The sequence below is a fragment of the Geotrypetes seraphini genome, chromosome 2 (genome assembly GCF_902459505.1).
Source record: "Geotrypetes seraphini chromosome 2, aGeoSer1.1, whole genome shotgun sequence".
Lineage (NCBI taxonomy): Eukaryota > Metazoa > Chordata > Amphibia > Gymnophiona > Dermophiidae > Geotrypetes > Geotrypetes seraphini.
Window position 1 is genome coordinate 402,345,658 of NC_047085.1, and position 17,434 is coordinate 402,363,091.

General features: G+C 45.2%; 1 protein-coding gene across 4 annotated transcripts in view; it reads left to right on the forward strand.

The window, feature by feature from the left end:
• Positions 1 to 17,434, forward strand: part of SNX13 (sorting nexin 13) — a 308,184-nt gene that overhangs the window by 163,590 nt on the left and 127,160 nt on the right. For all 4 annotated transcript variants that reach the window (XM_033930949.1, XM_033930947.1, XM_033930946.1 and 1 more), the window contains 2 exons: positions 7,601 to 7,705; positions 10,341 to 10,473. In XM_033930949.1, coding sequence (XP_033786840.1) covers positions 7,601 to 7,705; positions 10,341 to 10,473 — 238 coding nt within the window. The remainder of the gene's footprint in view (positions 1 to 7,600; positions 7,706 to 10,340; positions 10,474 to 17,434) is intronic.

The following is a 17,434-nucleotide window of genomic DNA, read 5'->3' on the forward strand; positions in this document are numbered from 1 at the left end:
CACGTCCCTCCCTTGCGATGGGGGTATAATGCTTAAAGACTCCCAGGATCACAGTGTTGACATTTTCTTGGAAGAGCTTTTCAAGGTGGCTTCTTCAGGTATTAAGGCTACAGCGGCAGCCTCATTTGTGGTGTGTGCTTGTCACATGAGATTACACCAGGTTCCCTCTCTGAATGGGGTTGTCAATTGATCGTCTGGAGCTTTGTGCTATTTGGCTGGTGTTTCTTGCTCTCCTGCCCACACAGCGGTAGCATATCTGAATTGTCAAGGGGCACAGGAAGCGTTCCCTTGAGCCAGGAGGATTGCATGCTGTTTTGCTGGGTGAAGTTACATCTTCTTTCTCAGTAGTGCATGTGGCTGGAGTTGAAAACGTACAAGCAAGCTTCCTCTCTCGACAAGACCTGGACCCGGGAGAATGGCTCCTCTTGCGAAGAGCGTTCCTTCTTACTGTGCAATGCTAGGGCCATCCACAGATGGACTTGATCGCTTCATCCAGGAGCGTGAAGGTCAGGTGCTTCTTTAGGCAAGAAACGGCGCGGAAGTTTAGGTCTGGACTCCTTGGTTCAACCTTGGCCATCTCATGAACTCTTATGTGTTCTCACCTTGGCTTCTGGTTGATCGGGTCATCCATTGGATAGCATTGCATCCTAGCCTAGTGATCCTAGTTGCTTCAGACTGGTCTTGTCGTCTGTGGTATGTGGATCTCGTACATCTTCAGTGGGACCGGAAGCACAAGCTCCTTCTTCATCTCAACATTCTCAGTCAGGGTCCAGTGCCCATGGAGAGTCCACAATGCTTTGGTCTTAAGGCATGGCTAGAGCGCTCAGCCTTGATGAATCGTGGTTATTCTGATGTGGTCGTTTCAATGCTTTTGCAGTCCAAGAACCCTTCTACTATGGCTTCTTATGCCAAAGCCTGGAAGGCTTTCCAACAGTGGTGTGCCAAGGACCGCAAATAGAGCCTATACGGGCTCACATTCTGGGGGTTCTGGCTTTCCTTCTGGCAGGCTTAGATAAGGGTTTAGATGTGGTTTTCCCTTAATGTTTTGGTAGTAGGACTTTTGTGCTTCTGAGCACATAGGGGTTCCATTTTACTTACTGCTCATGAAGTCTTTCTCAATGAATATCATCTACAAAGCAGCTTTCTGGTCCTTCCTACATACATTCACAGCACATTATTTTGTAGGCCAGGTTTCAGGAGAGGACAATACCAAACTGTCTTTGTCACCTAACTCCTCTCTTTTTTGACTGATCATGACAATTCAGTGTTTAGCAACTCTAAGCTTTGAATTCACCTTCTTGTATGCCTAACTTAATCTTGCTTGTTGATGGAAAAAGCACTGTTGTTAACCTGTAATAAGTGTTTTCCTTAGACAGCAGGATTGATAAATCACAGAATCTCACTCACCTCCCTGAGAGCAGTCTTACTGTTTTGAGCTGAGGAACAAACTGAGCAACAGGAAACCACTGTATATAGGATGGGCTGCATATGCTCAGAACTTTGGTGTTAAGTTCTAATCTCTAGAAGATACTACCCTTTTCAACTCTATTGTCTATGGAAAACACTTATAGATAAGCAGCATTATCATATATAATGGTTTTGTATTCATATTCTTTGAAAAGTCATGGTTAACTAGAAAACTCTACTCAGTTATCTCCTACCAGCTGAGTTGCTGCCTTTGGGGGAACACATTAAACAGAATCTTTCAATTGCTTTTACTGCAGGGCTGTTCTAAACAGCATCCAGGAGATAACAGTTTTCCTACTAGTATCAGTATTAAGAATTTCTTCATCTAAGTTTCTGATCTACGGTTCTTCCTATAAAGAAAGGGGGGGGGGGGTGGACTGTAGCATACACTTCTATAAGCAGAAATTTCATTTCCTCTTTACTTTGTCAGTGTCTCTTTCTCACCATACTCATATAGAGTGTCATTCAATACATAAAATGTGTATTTTTGGCAGTGGCATAGTAAGGGAGGGGGCGGTCTGTAACCAGGTGCTGTCTTGGTGGGGGCACTGGCGTCTATCCTCCGCCCCCTGCTCCTTCCCATTCCTCCCTCCACCGTGTGCACGTCCTCACTTCCCCCTTCCTCCACCATACCTCTAGCTTCTTTCTGGCACAAGCAGCAACTCCAACCTGCTGTTTGCGTCAGCAAACTTCCAGATTCCGTGTTTTGGAAGAGATGTCAGAGGGAAAGCCGACACTGACGCGGGCAGCAAGTTTGTGATGTTACTCATGCCAGGAAAAATCAAAGAGATATGGGGAAAGGGAAGGGGTGTGCATGGCAGGGGGGCCAGGAAGGAGCAGGGGGGGGCAGAGAAAAGGGCGGGGGAGGAGTGCCACCACCCCAAGCGCCACTCACCCGCGCTACCCACTGATTTCTGGTATGTCCCTTCTGGATTCTATATGCAAGGTGTCCAATCCATGCCCCAAATCTAGGACTTGCAGAAATACACACTTTTCTCACCATTTGCTCCTCCTACTACTGAGAGAGAGATAGAACTCCTGCAGTTTCAATTTCTGCAAGTGATCCATGCAGAAGTCTTTTGGATCTGCTCCTTTCTTATTTTTTTGATTTAAAATTTGTTTTCAATGGTTTGGGTGCCATGAGACCCCCTGCATTGGTCTTCTGTCAGAGAAAATGAAGTCCATTGAGCTGGATTGTTGCTTCATAGAGAAACTTTGGTGGATTTGTGAAGCTAGCCTGCTGTGTACCATCTTGTTTGGGCTCAGGGTCTGTCCCCTTGGGATCCAGCTTGCCTTCTGACCTTGTCAGAGGTTTAAGCGCAGGCTGGGTGCAACCTGAATAACAACCCCTCAGGGTTTCAGGGCACAGGCTACATTTCCCTCCCCCAGTCACATGGAGAGATTCCGAGGAGGTGGAGGTTTCAGTCGGGGTCCATCTGACTGCAGTCCGAAGATCTTGAAGTTTGGTCAGTTTGAAGCTTTACTGAGGCAGAAAACCCCTTTCCTCCATTCAGCTGCAGTGAAAAGAGCTGACAGGCAAAGCACTTCAGTGACTATAAGTACACCTTCATTATTTCCTATGGGAGCATCAGGAGTGGTTAGTAAAACTCATTTTTAAGGGTTTTTGAGGGTAGGATGACCCCAAATTGCTATTTTTTAGTTTTGAAAATCATTATTTTTTAGTTCTGAAAATTGCTTATTTTTGCTGTTTTAGGTGTGAATTCACTAGTAGCAGCCATCTTGGATTTTTACTGATCTTTTTTTCTAAGTTTAAATTCTGCCTCAAAACCCCTCTATTTTGCTTAAAATAAGTAGGGATGAACTCCTCAGCCCCTAATCTGTCAAGCACATGTTTGGATTGTGTCAGATTGCCATAGGAAAATTGTCCATGTACTACATGCCACAGCATGCTTGGGGAAGGTCGGGAGCTTCGGGCCTCGCATCCTCTAGGTCCTCGAGGCCTGGGGAGCCAGCCAGGATCCAGGATCTGGGAAGAAAATCCTGTTAGATGTCCATTTTGGATTATGGACCAAGCATCTGCACACCGAGTCAGGGGACTCCTTTCAAGCAGCACCATCGACTCAGCGAAGCCCAGCCACTGCCCCAGGGTGTGCATTTTCTCTGGAGTTTCTTCAGCTCTTGTGGAAAGTGTATTTTATGGACCCAGCTCTTTTGATGCAGCAGGTGAGCTTGTCACCTTCTTCAAAACAGGCCTCTCCATTGACGGAAGTATCTCTGCGGGGCTCCTTTTTGCTGGCTACCACAGATCTGGATTGTCTTAACTTGCATATGGAAATTATGCCTCTCCTGTCTCCTGACACTGCTTCCATCCTAGATGATGATACCCTCTGTGGGTCATTTCATTGGGATATTCCCAAGAGTCTAGATATAGTTGAGGACCCTTCCATCCACAGGCTCTTCAAATCTGTATCTGTCCACCTTCTCATCACAGATGCCATGAAAGAGCTCAACTTGGAATCTCAACCCTCCACATTGCAGTGAAAAATTGCAGGTGGACCTTAGGAAATTGGTAGACTGGGCGTCCAAATGGCAGATGAAATTTAATGTGGACAGATGCAAAGTGATACACATTGGGAAGAATAACCTGAATCACAGTTACCGGCTGCTAAGGTCCACATTGGGGATTAGCGTCCAAAAAGGATCTGGGTATTATCGTAGACAATACGATGAAACGTTCCACCCAATGTGCGGCGGCAGCCAAAGAAAGCAAACAGGATGCCCCTATATTGCTCCATGGTGCGACCTTATCTGGAGTATTGTGTTCAATTCTGATCTCCTTATCTCAAGAAAGATATAGTGGTGCTAGAAAAGGTTCAAAGAAGAGCGACCAAGATGATAAAGGGAATAGAACTCCTCTCGTATGAGGAAAGACTAAAGCGGTTGGGGCTCTTCAGCTTGGAAAAGAGATGGCTGAAGGGAGATATGATTGAAGTCTACAAAATCCTGAGTGGAGTAGGAACGGGTGCAAGTGGATTGATTTTTCACTCCGTCAAAAATTACAAAGACTAGGGGGACACTCGTTGAAGTTACAGGGAAATACTTTTAAAACCAATAGGAGGAAATATTTTTTCACTCGGAGAATAGTTAAGCTCTGGAACACATTGCTAGAGGAGCTGGTTTTAAGAAAGGTTTGGACAAGTTCTTGGAAGAAAAGTCCATAGTCTGTTATTGACAAAGACAGGCAGGTAGCCACTGCTTGCCCTGTATCAGTAGCATGGAATATTGCTACTTCTTGGGTTTTGGCCAGGTACTAGTGACCTGGATTGGCCACCTTGAGAACGGGCTACTGGGCTTGATGGACCATTGGTCTGACCCAGTAAGGCTATTCTTATGTTCGGTCATGAGCCATTATAATACTATGATCTCCTTTTTTCTGGCTCATCTGGAGCTCACAGGCCTCATTGCAGAGCAATGGGATGCTCCCAAGAGTTATTTCCAGCTGACAAAAGCTATGTCTACGCTTTATCCTATGGCTCCTGAATTTCAGCAGTTTTTTGAGCAGCCAAAGGTGGATTCCACAGTAGCACATGCTACCAAATGCACAGCCCTTCCTGGTGATGATGAGATTTTCGTTTGGTAGTACAAACTGTAATTATCCAAAAATTGGCTTATTGCAATGCTCTTTACTTGGGAATATCTTCTTCATGGTGTAAAGCATTGCAAATGATCCAGAACGTTGCAGTACGTTTAATAAGTGAGGGGAGTAAATTTAAGCATGTAACACCATGGTTGAAGAAACTTCACTGGTTACCTTCAAATCCCATATTATCTACAAAGTTCTTGTGTTGATTTTCAAGATTATTCATTGTAAGATTCTTTGGTATTTGACACAAGTGTTGTTGCTTTATTAACCTTGGAATCAAACAGGAGAAACTGCTTTCACACCAGTGACCAGCAAACACAAAAACAAAGGTAACCCATTGGACTACAATAAGAGACTGAACACCAATGGATTACCTTTGTTGTTGCTTTATTAACCCCTCAGACCATTAAGGTCTGAGGGAATGATGCGTTTGTCAATGGATGGGTTTGTACATATGCACTAAGAAAACATAAGAGCAGCTGTGATTTCAGCAGCAGGAGTAGTGCTGTGGAACAAACTGACTGGACCATTAAGATCACTTTCTGATTTTCTAAAATTTAAAAAGGTTTTGAAAACTACTTTGTTTACAGAAGCTTTTAATTTTTTTATAGAATGTTGGTTTAAATTTTGCTATGTGTTGTTTTTATAAGCTGCTTAGGTTTAAGTGGGTTAGAAATGTTATAAATAAATAAAGACTCCCACTGCAGCAACCTCCTTCATGGCGCATGCATGTCACACAAGATTGCGCTAGGTGTCCTCTGCAGAGTTGGATGCCTGTCCCCAACTTGTGATGGAAGGCGTACATTATGTGGCAGATGCTCTCTATGATCTCCTGCGAGTTCTCAATAAGGTCTCAGCTTATGCAGTGTTAGCACGCCGGATTCTTTGAATTTGTCATTGAGCAGGTGATTCTGCCTCTAAAACAACTCTGAGCAGACTCCCCTTCAAGGGTCAGCTACTTTTTGGCGGATTGCTGACCTAAGTCTCTCCCTGAAAACAAGCATCGACATACTTCGGGAGAAAATCTCAATTCCTTTCATCCCTCCCACAGATTTCATCAGTATCCCTCAGGTCCTTCGTCCCAGTGATATTCCCAAGGATACCGACTAAGTTACAATTCCAGACAAGTGTCAGGATCTCGTTCCGGCACAGCACATAAAAAGTCGCAATGATGTCAGAAGTCCGACAGTCTGTTTTACCAAGAGCGGGCTCAAATGTCCTTGGATCAATGGGTGCTAGACATCATTTGGGAGGGGTACAAGATAGATTTCTTTCACCTCCCTCTGGATTTATTTCTGGATTCCCTGGCAGGTCAGCAGGAGAAGGAGTCAAAGGTTCGCACTACCCTGCAGCGTCTCTTGGGTATCCACGCGGTTTCTACATTTTCATGTTCTTCAACGGCATTTCCAGTTTGCAGCTCTGCCCTTTGGACTAGCGACTGTTACCCGCACTTTCATGAAAGTCATGGTAGTGGTGACATGGCTTATCTGGACGACCGGTTGATCTGGGCTTAATCTCAACAGGAGTGTGAGCAAGTGGTGGAGATGGTGGTGTCTCTGCTGCAGTGCTTGGGCTGGATTGTTAGCTTCAAGAAAAGCCAGCTGATGCCATTGCGGAGTTTGGAATATTTGTATATTCAGTTCAACACACACATTTTTCTTCCCGAGCCATGTAGATGGAAGCTTTGGAAACAAATAGTGGATCTCCTGGTGTGCCACGTTCCCAAGGCTTGGTAGTATTTGCAGGTGTTGGGGTCCATGTCAGCTTCCCTGGAGGCAGTGCCCTGGGCCAGAGCGCACATGCATCCTCTTCAGGAGTCGCTCCTCTCTCAGTGGTCCCCAAAGTGACGCTCCCCTGGATGGAGCCAGCTCACAGCAGTCTCCTCTGGTGACTTCAAGGGCAGGCTCTTCGGCAGAGCAAACCTCTTCTGATCACAGAATGAATCACTCTCATGACTGATATAAGCCTATCAGGCTGGGGTGCTCATTGCAGGGATCACTCCATTCAGGGATAGTGGACTCTACCTCAGAAGCATTGGTCGATCAATGTCTGGAGCTTCGTGCCATACATCTGGCATTAAAGGCTCTACAGAACACCCTGGAAGAAGTTGTTTTTCTGACAGTGGTGACATATGTAAACTGTCAAGGAGACACAAGAATTTCTGCTCTGAGTCTGGAAGCTCGCATGCAGTTCCGGTGGGCAGAAACACACTTTCATACTCTCTCCGTGGTGCATGTGGCCGGAGTACACAACCTCAGTCGCCAGGTCTTGGACCCAGGAGAGTGGTCTTTCTCCCAAACAGCATTCTGTCTCATAGTACAGTGCTGGGGCGAGACACATATGGATGTAACTGCAAGGGCTCTGTCTTTCTCTCAGTAGTAGGAGGAGCACATGGTAAGAAAAGTGTGGATTTCTTCAAGTCCTTGATCATGGGCATGGATTTTGATACCTTGCTTATAGAATCCTCCAGGGACTACCAGAAAGAAGACTGCCGAAGGTAAGAACCTAATATTTCATTTGTTTTAACAGGCATCTCCAAGAGTTGTCATTGATGATTATCTGTTAGCAAAACTGGAATACTTGTTGAACAGCGAGGATCCAACACCTGAGATCTTTGATGAAGCACAAAGAAAGGTATTCATTTATTCATTCATTCAGTTTTCTATATATTTCTCCCAGAGGAGCTCAAAACAGTTGACATGAATTTATTCAGGTACTCAAGCATTTTTCCCTATCTGTCCCAGTAGGCTCACAATCTGTCTAATGTACCTGGGGCAATGGGGGGATTAAGTGACTTACTCAGGTCTTAAGGAGCAGCGTGGGGTTGAACCCACAACCTCAGGGTGCTGAAGCTGTGTTCAAACTAGCTAGCTTTTGCTAATAAGGAAAATAAATCATATATTCCTGAAAGTTATGGTGCTGTTCAATTTCCTAGCCAAAATAGTAATGTAATAAACTCAACTATTTGAACACAGATAATAATTAAAAAAAAGGTTTATAGCCTATTCAAATACCAGCATTAAGAAAGTTTTATGACATAAACACTGAATTGCCCTGGTTATAGTAAAAGTCAAAACACCCATGCAAAAAGCATTCATTAAACTTGCTAATTTAAATATTGAACTATTATATTAAAAGTAGTTTCTTAAAACAGAGAAAACTGCAAGAGTTATAGTCATCAGTACTTAGCAAGATTGAATCTATGAAGGCATACTAAATCAGTCTTCCACTTATCTAATATAATAAAGCCCTAAGTGGGCACCTGCATGCGCCCGTTTTCCATGAGCTGTAGGGACCTGCAGAAAGGAGTGCGCATGCATGCGGTGGCGCGGGGCCTGTCGGCTGCGGCGGCTCTTGCCGTCTGAAGGAAGGAAGAAGGAAAGGGGACGCGGATAGGAGGCGATTCATCTCATGGAGCCGCAAGCCTTCGGTCCAAGAGAGATCATTACGGCATCGAGGAGGAACTCAAAAAAAAAGGCAGCAGCGCCTGCGCAACAGCCGAACGTTACTGTCACGTGACACCACGGCTGCCCTTCACCATGCTTCAGTCTGTCCAGACCCCAGAAGTTTTAGCGGCTCCTCTCACAAGCCAGGACTCCAGCCGGGACCGCAGCCACCCGCCGATCGCCTCCACGAGCTGCAACCCCAACCCCTCCCCCCTCTCAATGCACGCAGGGCTCCGACTGAACAATTGCCTACAGCCCTCAACATGGCGACACTGGCTACAAGGCAGAGCACCGACTAAGAGCGAAGAGACTGATGGTAAAATAAATTCCTTAGAAAAGAGGGGTAGGCAGCTATGGCAGAAACTTTAAACGAATCAGAAACGGTTGTCTTAAGACTGAAGGTTGTGTGGGGTGGATTTTTTTTGTTTTTTTCAGCACGCGTTTCCTTGTGGTAGAAAACTTTTAGCAAAATCACTTTTGTAGCTGCCCAGGCGAAGGTAAAGTTTCACTGTGCTTAGTTTTCTTAATCCCAGTCAGATTTAGCTGGATGACAAGCGAACCGTATATGAGCTTCACACAGCTTTCTTGCCAGGCTCATGGTAGTTCACCCAACTGGACCTGTGCCCAGCTTCTTAGTGCCAGAGTGCGTGCAAGATCTAAACAGCCAGTGGGCACCTTACTATAACATGAGAAAACAGGTTGCATAGTGTGCAGCAGGCATTTTGAACTAGAGCATGTCTGTTTATTAAAATTCTATACACCTCCTGGCTTCTTCAGATCAGAGTGGTTAATAAGTTATTTTAGGGGGAGGGGGTGGGGGGAAATGTTGCTACTGCTGCACAGGGGGCAGGGAAAGAGACAGAAAGGCAGACAAAGAAAGGGGGCAAGGGAGAGAGAAAGACAGGGAGAGAGAGACAGAAAGAAAGACAGACATATTCTAGCACCCGTTAATGTAACAGGCTAAAAGACTAGTCAAAAGATAATATTCTTTTTAAATCTTCAATTAAATAATAAAACTAAACATAAATTTCAATACAAGTGACACGTCCAAAAACTTTCTTTTCAAACAGTTATACTAAAAACATAATATTCAAAGGTATAATTGTTGCACTGTAACTGCTCCTCCTTGTTGGTCCAGATAACAAATACATTGTCTATGAAATGTTTCTATATAAAAATATCCTGCTGGAACCTGGACGTGTACACATATTAATCTTCAAAATCGCTAACATATAGGCAGGCCACAGAGGGAGCCATGATAGCACCCATGGCCGTACCCTTCACTTGTGGAAAAAATTGTCTATCAAACTGAAAATAATTTTTCTCCAAGGCTACACGTGCTAAAGATAACAAAAATTCAAGCCTGGCTGGTAAAAGGGCTGAAGTGCTCAAATGTTTGCAAATGACATGTACTGAAAGCCAGAGTAAATTAAAAACTAAAAATATAATCATCCAGAAGACAATTAAATTTATGCTTGCATAGTGATGCTTAAATATATTGTTCTCTAATCTCAAAAAATATAATAATCGGCATCCATATTTTGTGCTGATGAACTGGTTTCATTTTAAAAGTATGATCTAATGAAAAAGAAGAGTAGAGAGAAGTGTATCACACATGCTATTTGATGTACAGATTGCTTCCAGCATAAAAAATTTAAAAGAAAAATCACTGACTTCTCCAAAAAAAAATCAAGGCAATAAAAAGGATTATTTTATGCTTTTAATTAGCATATCACATAATAAATAAGTAAAAGATTAATTTTCATGAATCTGGCTCTGTTCCTCCTGTAGCTATAGTCATTTTAACATTTTTATTCAATAAGGTATATGATTTGATGCTGCGAGATGAAAGATTCTACCCATCATTCAAACACAGTCCATTTTATATCCGTATGCTTGCTGAACTTGACATGTTGAAGGACCCAAGCTTTAGAGGATCAGATGATGGAGATGGAGGTAAGAGAAAGCTAATTTGTTGCTGGGGAAATTATCTGTTGTCATGCAAACAATTTGTCAAGTTATGAATTTATTACAGTAATGGTTCTGCATGCTGATATTCTACAGCCCCAAAATGAGTCTAGTCTTTAGGCTTTCCAAAATATTCTAATTAGCTGAGTGTTTGAACTAAATATTTGCAGTTTTGGCTCATATTTCTCCAAGGGCAAGCAGGCATTTTCTCACACCTAGGTGATGTCATCCACAGAACCTGCATGGACAGTCAAAAAATGTACTGTCACTTAAAATCTTTGAGAACTGCCATACCACATGTGTATTGGTGCCTTCCCATCTGACATCAGCTTGAGAGTTCTCTCAGAGCATGTCAAACTTTAGCCTTTTTTGTGCCTTCCCGTTCCTTTTTCATTGTTTTGTCATGATATTTTATTTTCTGCAGTTGGTGTTTCCTCAGAGGTGTGCCTTGACATTGAGGTCCCTTGATGCCTCAACACCCAACTTAACAAGCACCTAATGTACCAATGGCACATATTAGTACTGGCGCTGTTGCAGCAGAAGCTAGCTGGGTACTGCAATTCCACCCTATGTAACCTCCTGCATCATATTTCCCAGCTTCAACCTAGTCCGATCAATGCCCATGCAGTACAACAGTACATTGAGGCATCACTCTCAGACACTTCAACATCGAGTTTCTGCATCGTAGAGACATACAGTACAACATACAGCACAGCACATCATCTTCTCAAAATTTTTGTCCCACTTTCTATGCTCTTCTTTAGGTTTGACTATTAGAAGAGCTGACATTGAGGACTTTGATTCTGATTATCACCACGCTGTTTGAACAACTATCCAGACTTCTCATCTAAGAAGTATTATGGGATACTGTCTGATCCTTCACCACCACCTCCTTGACGCAGATTCCCACTTGAAAGTCTGTCCTTTAACAGTTTCATCAGACAGGTCAAGCACTCCCTATCAATATGAAGTCAGAAGAGGAGTCTAGGGCAAAGTTTATGGAGGCCTTGAACTACAAACAGTGGCCCAAAGATTATATCAAGGCACCACTCCATAAACTTATGAAGGAAGCCCTATTTAAAAACTAGAAAACTCCATTATCTGTACCAATGGCTCCATGAAAATTGGACACTTTATATCGAATTCATTCTTGTCCAGGATTTGATAAACCTCAACTACAACACCAATCTTTGGTAGTTGAATTGGCCCTAAAACGAGCAAATAGTTCTTGTACATATGCCAGTATTCCACCAGGCAGAGATGTCAGAACCTTAGACAAATTTGGCAGAAGAGTATGCCAAGCAACTACGCTCGCTAACAGGAATACTCAATTATAACTTATACATGATTTTGAAGTCCATGATTAAACAGCTACCAGATTATAAGCAGTAACTTCCATTAAATCAACTCAAGTTTTTTTAACATCTGACCAATGATTTGTTAGAAACCAGAAAATATATACATGTGTGCATGTGATGCCTTTGACATCACCTCTTGCACTTCAGCAGTATCTATCGCAATGTGCAGGCAGGCCTGGCTCTGCATTTCAGATTTGGTTGCCAATGTACAAGACCATCTCTCCAACATCCCATGCTTAGGAGATGATCTATTTGGGGATCACATTGAGGAGGCTACACAAAACATCAAGACCACAATGATTGCATGACAACATGTCAAGCACAAAACCTTCTCAGTCACAATTGTCCCATCGGTATTCCAATACCTCAAAACACTCTTCCTACTACTCTAAGCGCAGATATAATCGGCCATCTTAGCAATAAATTAAAAGTGTCCTAGATAGCAGAAACCTCAGTCTCAACCACGAGCCAGGTGACCACAGAACTCTGTCAAGTCCTTCAGTGGTGTGTGCTTCTATCCAGGGGCCTTCTGCTTACTACAGATGCTTCTATGTTGGACTTGGGAGCACATCTCAATGGCCTACACACTCAAGGTGTCTGCACTCTTCACAAAAAGACTCTCCACATCAATTTCTTTTAACTTCAGGTAATTTGCAACACTCTTCGCACCTTCCAAGATAACCTCCAGAATCAAGAAGTCCTCATTCGTCCAGACATTCAAGCTGCCATGTTCTACTTCAACAAACAAGGAAACACAGGATCTTGCCCTCTCTGCCAAGATGCAATGCAAATTGCTCGCAATATATTCTTCAGGTCAGTTTACCTAGCAGGAAAAAAAACATCTAAGCAGACAAGCTGAGCAGAATCCTTCTACCTCATGTGGGTAGCTCAATGCTCCCCTCTTGTAACAAATATTCTCAAATTGAGGAACCCCCTGAGTAGACCTCTTTGCTTCCCCTCAAAACAACAAACTTCTGCTCTTCTGTTTCAGACTCTACGCTCCTGATCGTCTGGAGTTGGATGCCTTTCTCTTTGACTAGAGAAAGAAATTTCTTTATGCATTCCCTTCAATTCCACTAGTTGGGAAAATTACTACTATTTATCGCTTCTTTAACATTGAAAGATGTATGCAGAGCTGTACATCAAGAAATCCTGTCATTATAAGAAGTTCCTTGAGAGAACCTTCTCATTTCAAGCTGCTAAATTGAATGTATGGCTTGGAAAAATTATGTTAGAGGTCTCTTCCTATCTTGATTTTAGAAAATTGTTAAAAACTCAACTCTTTGATAGGCTGGTATCTTAATGCATTCTGCTTCATTTTTTTCAATCAAGTTCCTTATATTCAACTTGATGTATTTTATCTGTTCTATGTATTACTTCTTTCCCTGCCATGCCGCTATTTTCTGCATTATAAATGCTTTCTGTCTTTATCTGTTTTTAAGTCCATTATTCTAATTTGTATTTTATCTGTATCCCATGTATTAGCTCACCTTGTTGTGAACCGCCTAAAACTTTTTCGGTATGATGGTATATAAGAATAAAATTATTATTATTATTTAATAGACTATCTCTGCTCGGAAGAGCTTACGTCTAATTTGGACAAATAGATATGGCATATACTGTAGGGTTGGGGATATAGAACCCAAGGTGAGAGGAGTTAGGAGTTGAAAGCAGTCTCGAAGAGGTATGCTTTTAACTTGGACTTGAACACTACCAGAAACTGATCCCGCTGTAGGGATTTGGCAGTTTGTTCCAGCAAGATAGAAAGGATAGAGTCTGGAGTTGGTCGTGGAAAAAAAGGGAACTCAACTCAAACTTTGCCAAGTCCAAGTCACCATGATTCTCATAGTGCTTCAGTGGCCACATCAACCATAATTTCCTCTCCTTTTGCAACTCAGTATATGGAAACCCATTACATTTCAGGTACATTGCTAACACAGAGCGAAGGCTTTATCTCCTTCATCCCAGTCTACAATCATTAGCACTCACAGCATGGTATCTCTCTCCAAGATGAATGATGCTGTCACACTATCTGCACCAGTGTCAGCCAAAAAGCTTCCACACAGTGATGCTACTGTTTCAAGTGGACTCGCTTCACTTTCTAGTGTAATCTCCATTGCTGGATCCAATCACTTGTCCCCTACCATCGATTCAAAAGTATCTCCTTGACCTCTCCAATTCTGATCTCAAGACAATTTTACTACATGTTCATCTCAATTTTATTAGTGCCTCTCATTCACTAGTAGACAAGAAACAATTATCTGCACATCCCTTGGTTTCTAGATTCATGAAAGGCCTCTACAATGCCAAGCCTCCTCTTAAGCCTCCTGTCATTACCTGGGATCTCAATGTTTTGCTGTCCACTCTGATGAAGTCTCCTTCTGAACCTCTTCCGACTTCTTCTCTCAAACATCTGACTTGGAAAGTAGTCTTCCTTATATCCCTCATGTCTGCATGCTGGGTCAGTGAACTTGAAGCACTAGTATTGGATCCACCCTATACTACATTCTACCATGACAGGTTGGTTCTCTACACACATCCAAAGTTTCTCCCTAAAGTCGTCTTTAAATTTCATCTTATCCAGTCCATAGTTCTACTTGTCTTCTTTCCGAGACCGCATTCTCATCCTAGTGAGGCAGCTCTTTACACATTGGACTGTAAACATGCACTAGTTTACTACTTGGATCACATCAAGCCTTACAGAACTACCACTCAACTCTTCCTGTTGTTTGACACTAACAATCTTGGAGCTTCTGTCACCAAGAGAACCATCTACATATGATTGGCAGATTGTACTACCTTTGTATATGCCTAGACTTGGCTGATGTTTGCAAGCCAGGTCACTGCTCATAAAGTCTGAGCAATGGTGACTTCAATAGCCCATCTTCAGTAGCCCATTGAAGACATTTGTAAAGCAGCCACTTTAGTCCTCAAGCCATATCTTTAATTCCCTTTACTGTTTGGAGAATCATTCCAGATGGGTTAAGTCTGTTTGGCCAAGCAGTTCTACAAAATTTATTCTCTACCTAAATGCCAGCTTACCCTCCAACTCTTTGGGTTTCCCCAGGTTCATAGTAATTACCAGTAACCCTTTTTCCTAGAGGGATGCCCCTGTCAGACTGGGAGTCCCAGATGTGAGAATATGATGCCTGCTTGTCCTCGGAAAAAGCAAAGTTACTCACCTTTAGTAGGTGTTCTCCAAGAACAACAGGTATATATTCTCACAACCCTCCCATCTCCCTAGTTAGCTTCTTAGCTGTCTTACTGAGCTGCAGGTCCCACGAGCAGATGGGCAGGAAGGCACCAGCCCGTGCGTGGTTCTAGCAGTCCTCAAAGATTTAAGGTGACTGTACACTTTTTTATCCCAGGACAAGCAGGCATGATATTCTCACATGTGGGTGACGTCATCTACGGAGCCCCAGCGCGGACAGCTTTTCAAGCAAACTTGATTGAAGTTTCAAGTTTGCACACTGCACCACGCATGTGCTAGCCTTCTTGCCCACTAGAGGGCGCATCCCCACCTCGTGGTCCTCAGTTCTAATTCATCCGCGGAGCCAGAAGCCCTGTGGATATTTTTGTGCTCTAATTGCCTTCTGTCGCCGCGGCTGTGGACGTTTTTCGACGCGGTCGCTGCGTGTAGTTCTTTCTTTCTTTCTTTGTTTTTCATTTTTCCAAAAAAAAAAAAAAAAAAAAAAAAATTTCTTTTTCCGTCGCTCCGGGGGCTCCCGGTAGCCACGGCCCGGGAACCTCGTTCGTTCCCGGCCACGTTGTAGGCCCATGTCCCGGCCTGTTACGGGGTTTAAAAAGTGCGGTCGTTGTGACCGATTACTTTCAATAACAGACCCCCATCGCTGCTGTTTACGGTGCTTGGGGCCCCAGCACCCGACAGACGCGTGTGACAAGTGTGCCACCTTTCAGAAGCGGGCACTCACGCGCCGTAAGGCCCGCATGGCGGATCTTTTCTCCGTCGAGTCCCCGCCTGGGAAGGCCTCGAGTTCGGCTTCGGCCCCGGCCTTGACCTCGGCCTCGACCTCGGCCTCGACCTCGGGACCCTCGGCTTCGCCTCGTCCCTCGACGCCATCTAAGCCGGTAGCTGCATCCAAGGCCTCGGGTAAGTCTCCACTTCCCTCCTCAGCTCCAGGATCATCTAAAAAGCCATCCTCGGGCTCTTCGACGGCGGGAGGGTCCACCTCCACTCAGCCCAGGATGCCCAAGTCCATCGCCCCGAGGGAATACTCGAGACCGAGGTCGCCCTCTGAGGAGCGTCGGCAGGTGCTGCCCCAGGGGATGTCGATCCCGGTGTTCCAGGAATTGCTCCGGGCGTTGATCGCCTCGAAGCTCACCGGGGCTATTGAGCACCTGCAGCAGGCTTCGGCCTCAACTGCTTCGGCCTCGATGCCCCCGCAGTTGGCGACCTCGGCCTCGGGTACCGGGGCTTCTGCTCCCGAGGCGCCCACGGCCTCGACCTAGGCATTGCCCTCGGACTCGGCTTCGAGGGGACAGCCGGAGCGTAGCGTGCGCCCACGCGACAAGGTGCGCCGGGTGCGACAGCTCTCGTCGTCGTCCTCGGAGTCCTCGCGAGGTTCATCAGCCTCGGGCAAGCCTCGGGCGAGGCACCGTGCGAGGAAGGCCAAGCGGTCTCGGGCCTCGCCTCGGCGGCGCGGTCGCTCGTCGCCTGCCGGGGTCGATACCTTGAGGGTACGGGACCTGCGGGTCGATAATCCCAATTTGTTCAGGTCTCCTGCCAGGGAGAGTTCCCGAGCGTCCTCGCCGGGGCCGAAGGGACGGGCTTCGGTGCCCCGGACCCCGGGGGGATCCCCCAAGGGTTCCTTTCGACAACCTCGGTCTCCAACCCCCTCGAGGTCACAGGACTGTGCCTCCTTGGGATCGGGATCGGGGAGGGAGCCGAGGTACTCTCATGAGGCCTCTCCCTTCGGCTCGGCAGGGAAGTCTCGGTCACCCTCTCCTCCTGCTAGACCTTCATCCTTCACGAGGTTTGTGCAGGATATGGCGGTGGCTTTGGGTGTGGACTTGGAGGGATCCACTTACACCAAGGAGTTTTTAGAGGAGCAGGATCTTCCTGCTCCCCCTCGTGAATCCCCTCGCCTTCCCATCAACAAGGTCCTCCATCAGACCTTCCTTAGGAATCTCGAGGCTCCTTTGACGGTCGCAGTGGTGCCCTCCAAAATGGAGTCTAAATATCGCACCCTTCCCATCAAGGGGTTCGAGAAGGGGCAGCTCTCTCACAATTCCCTTCTGGTAGAGTCGGCACTTAAGAAATCGCAGCCTTCCAGGGTGTCGGCAGCGGTCCCGCCGGGTAGGGAGGGCCGGACCCTGGACAAATTCGGCCGTCGCCTTTATGCCAACTCTCTCATGGCGACGAGGGTGCTGAATTACGCCTTTTCGTACTCGTCATTCTTGCGTATGATGGTGAAGGACCTCCCTTCTTTTCGCGAGGTGATACCGGAGTCCCATAGAGACAGGTTTGCCACCTTCAGCTCTAATCTTTCCCAGCTGCGCCTCTACTTGTTCCACGCAGTTTACGACGCGTTTGAACTTGCCTCGAGGGTATCGGCCTGTGCGGTGGCCAT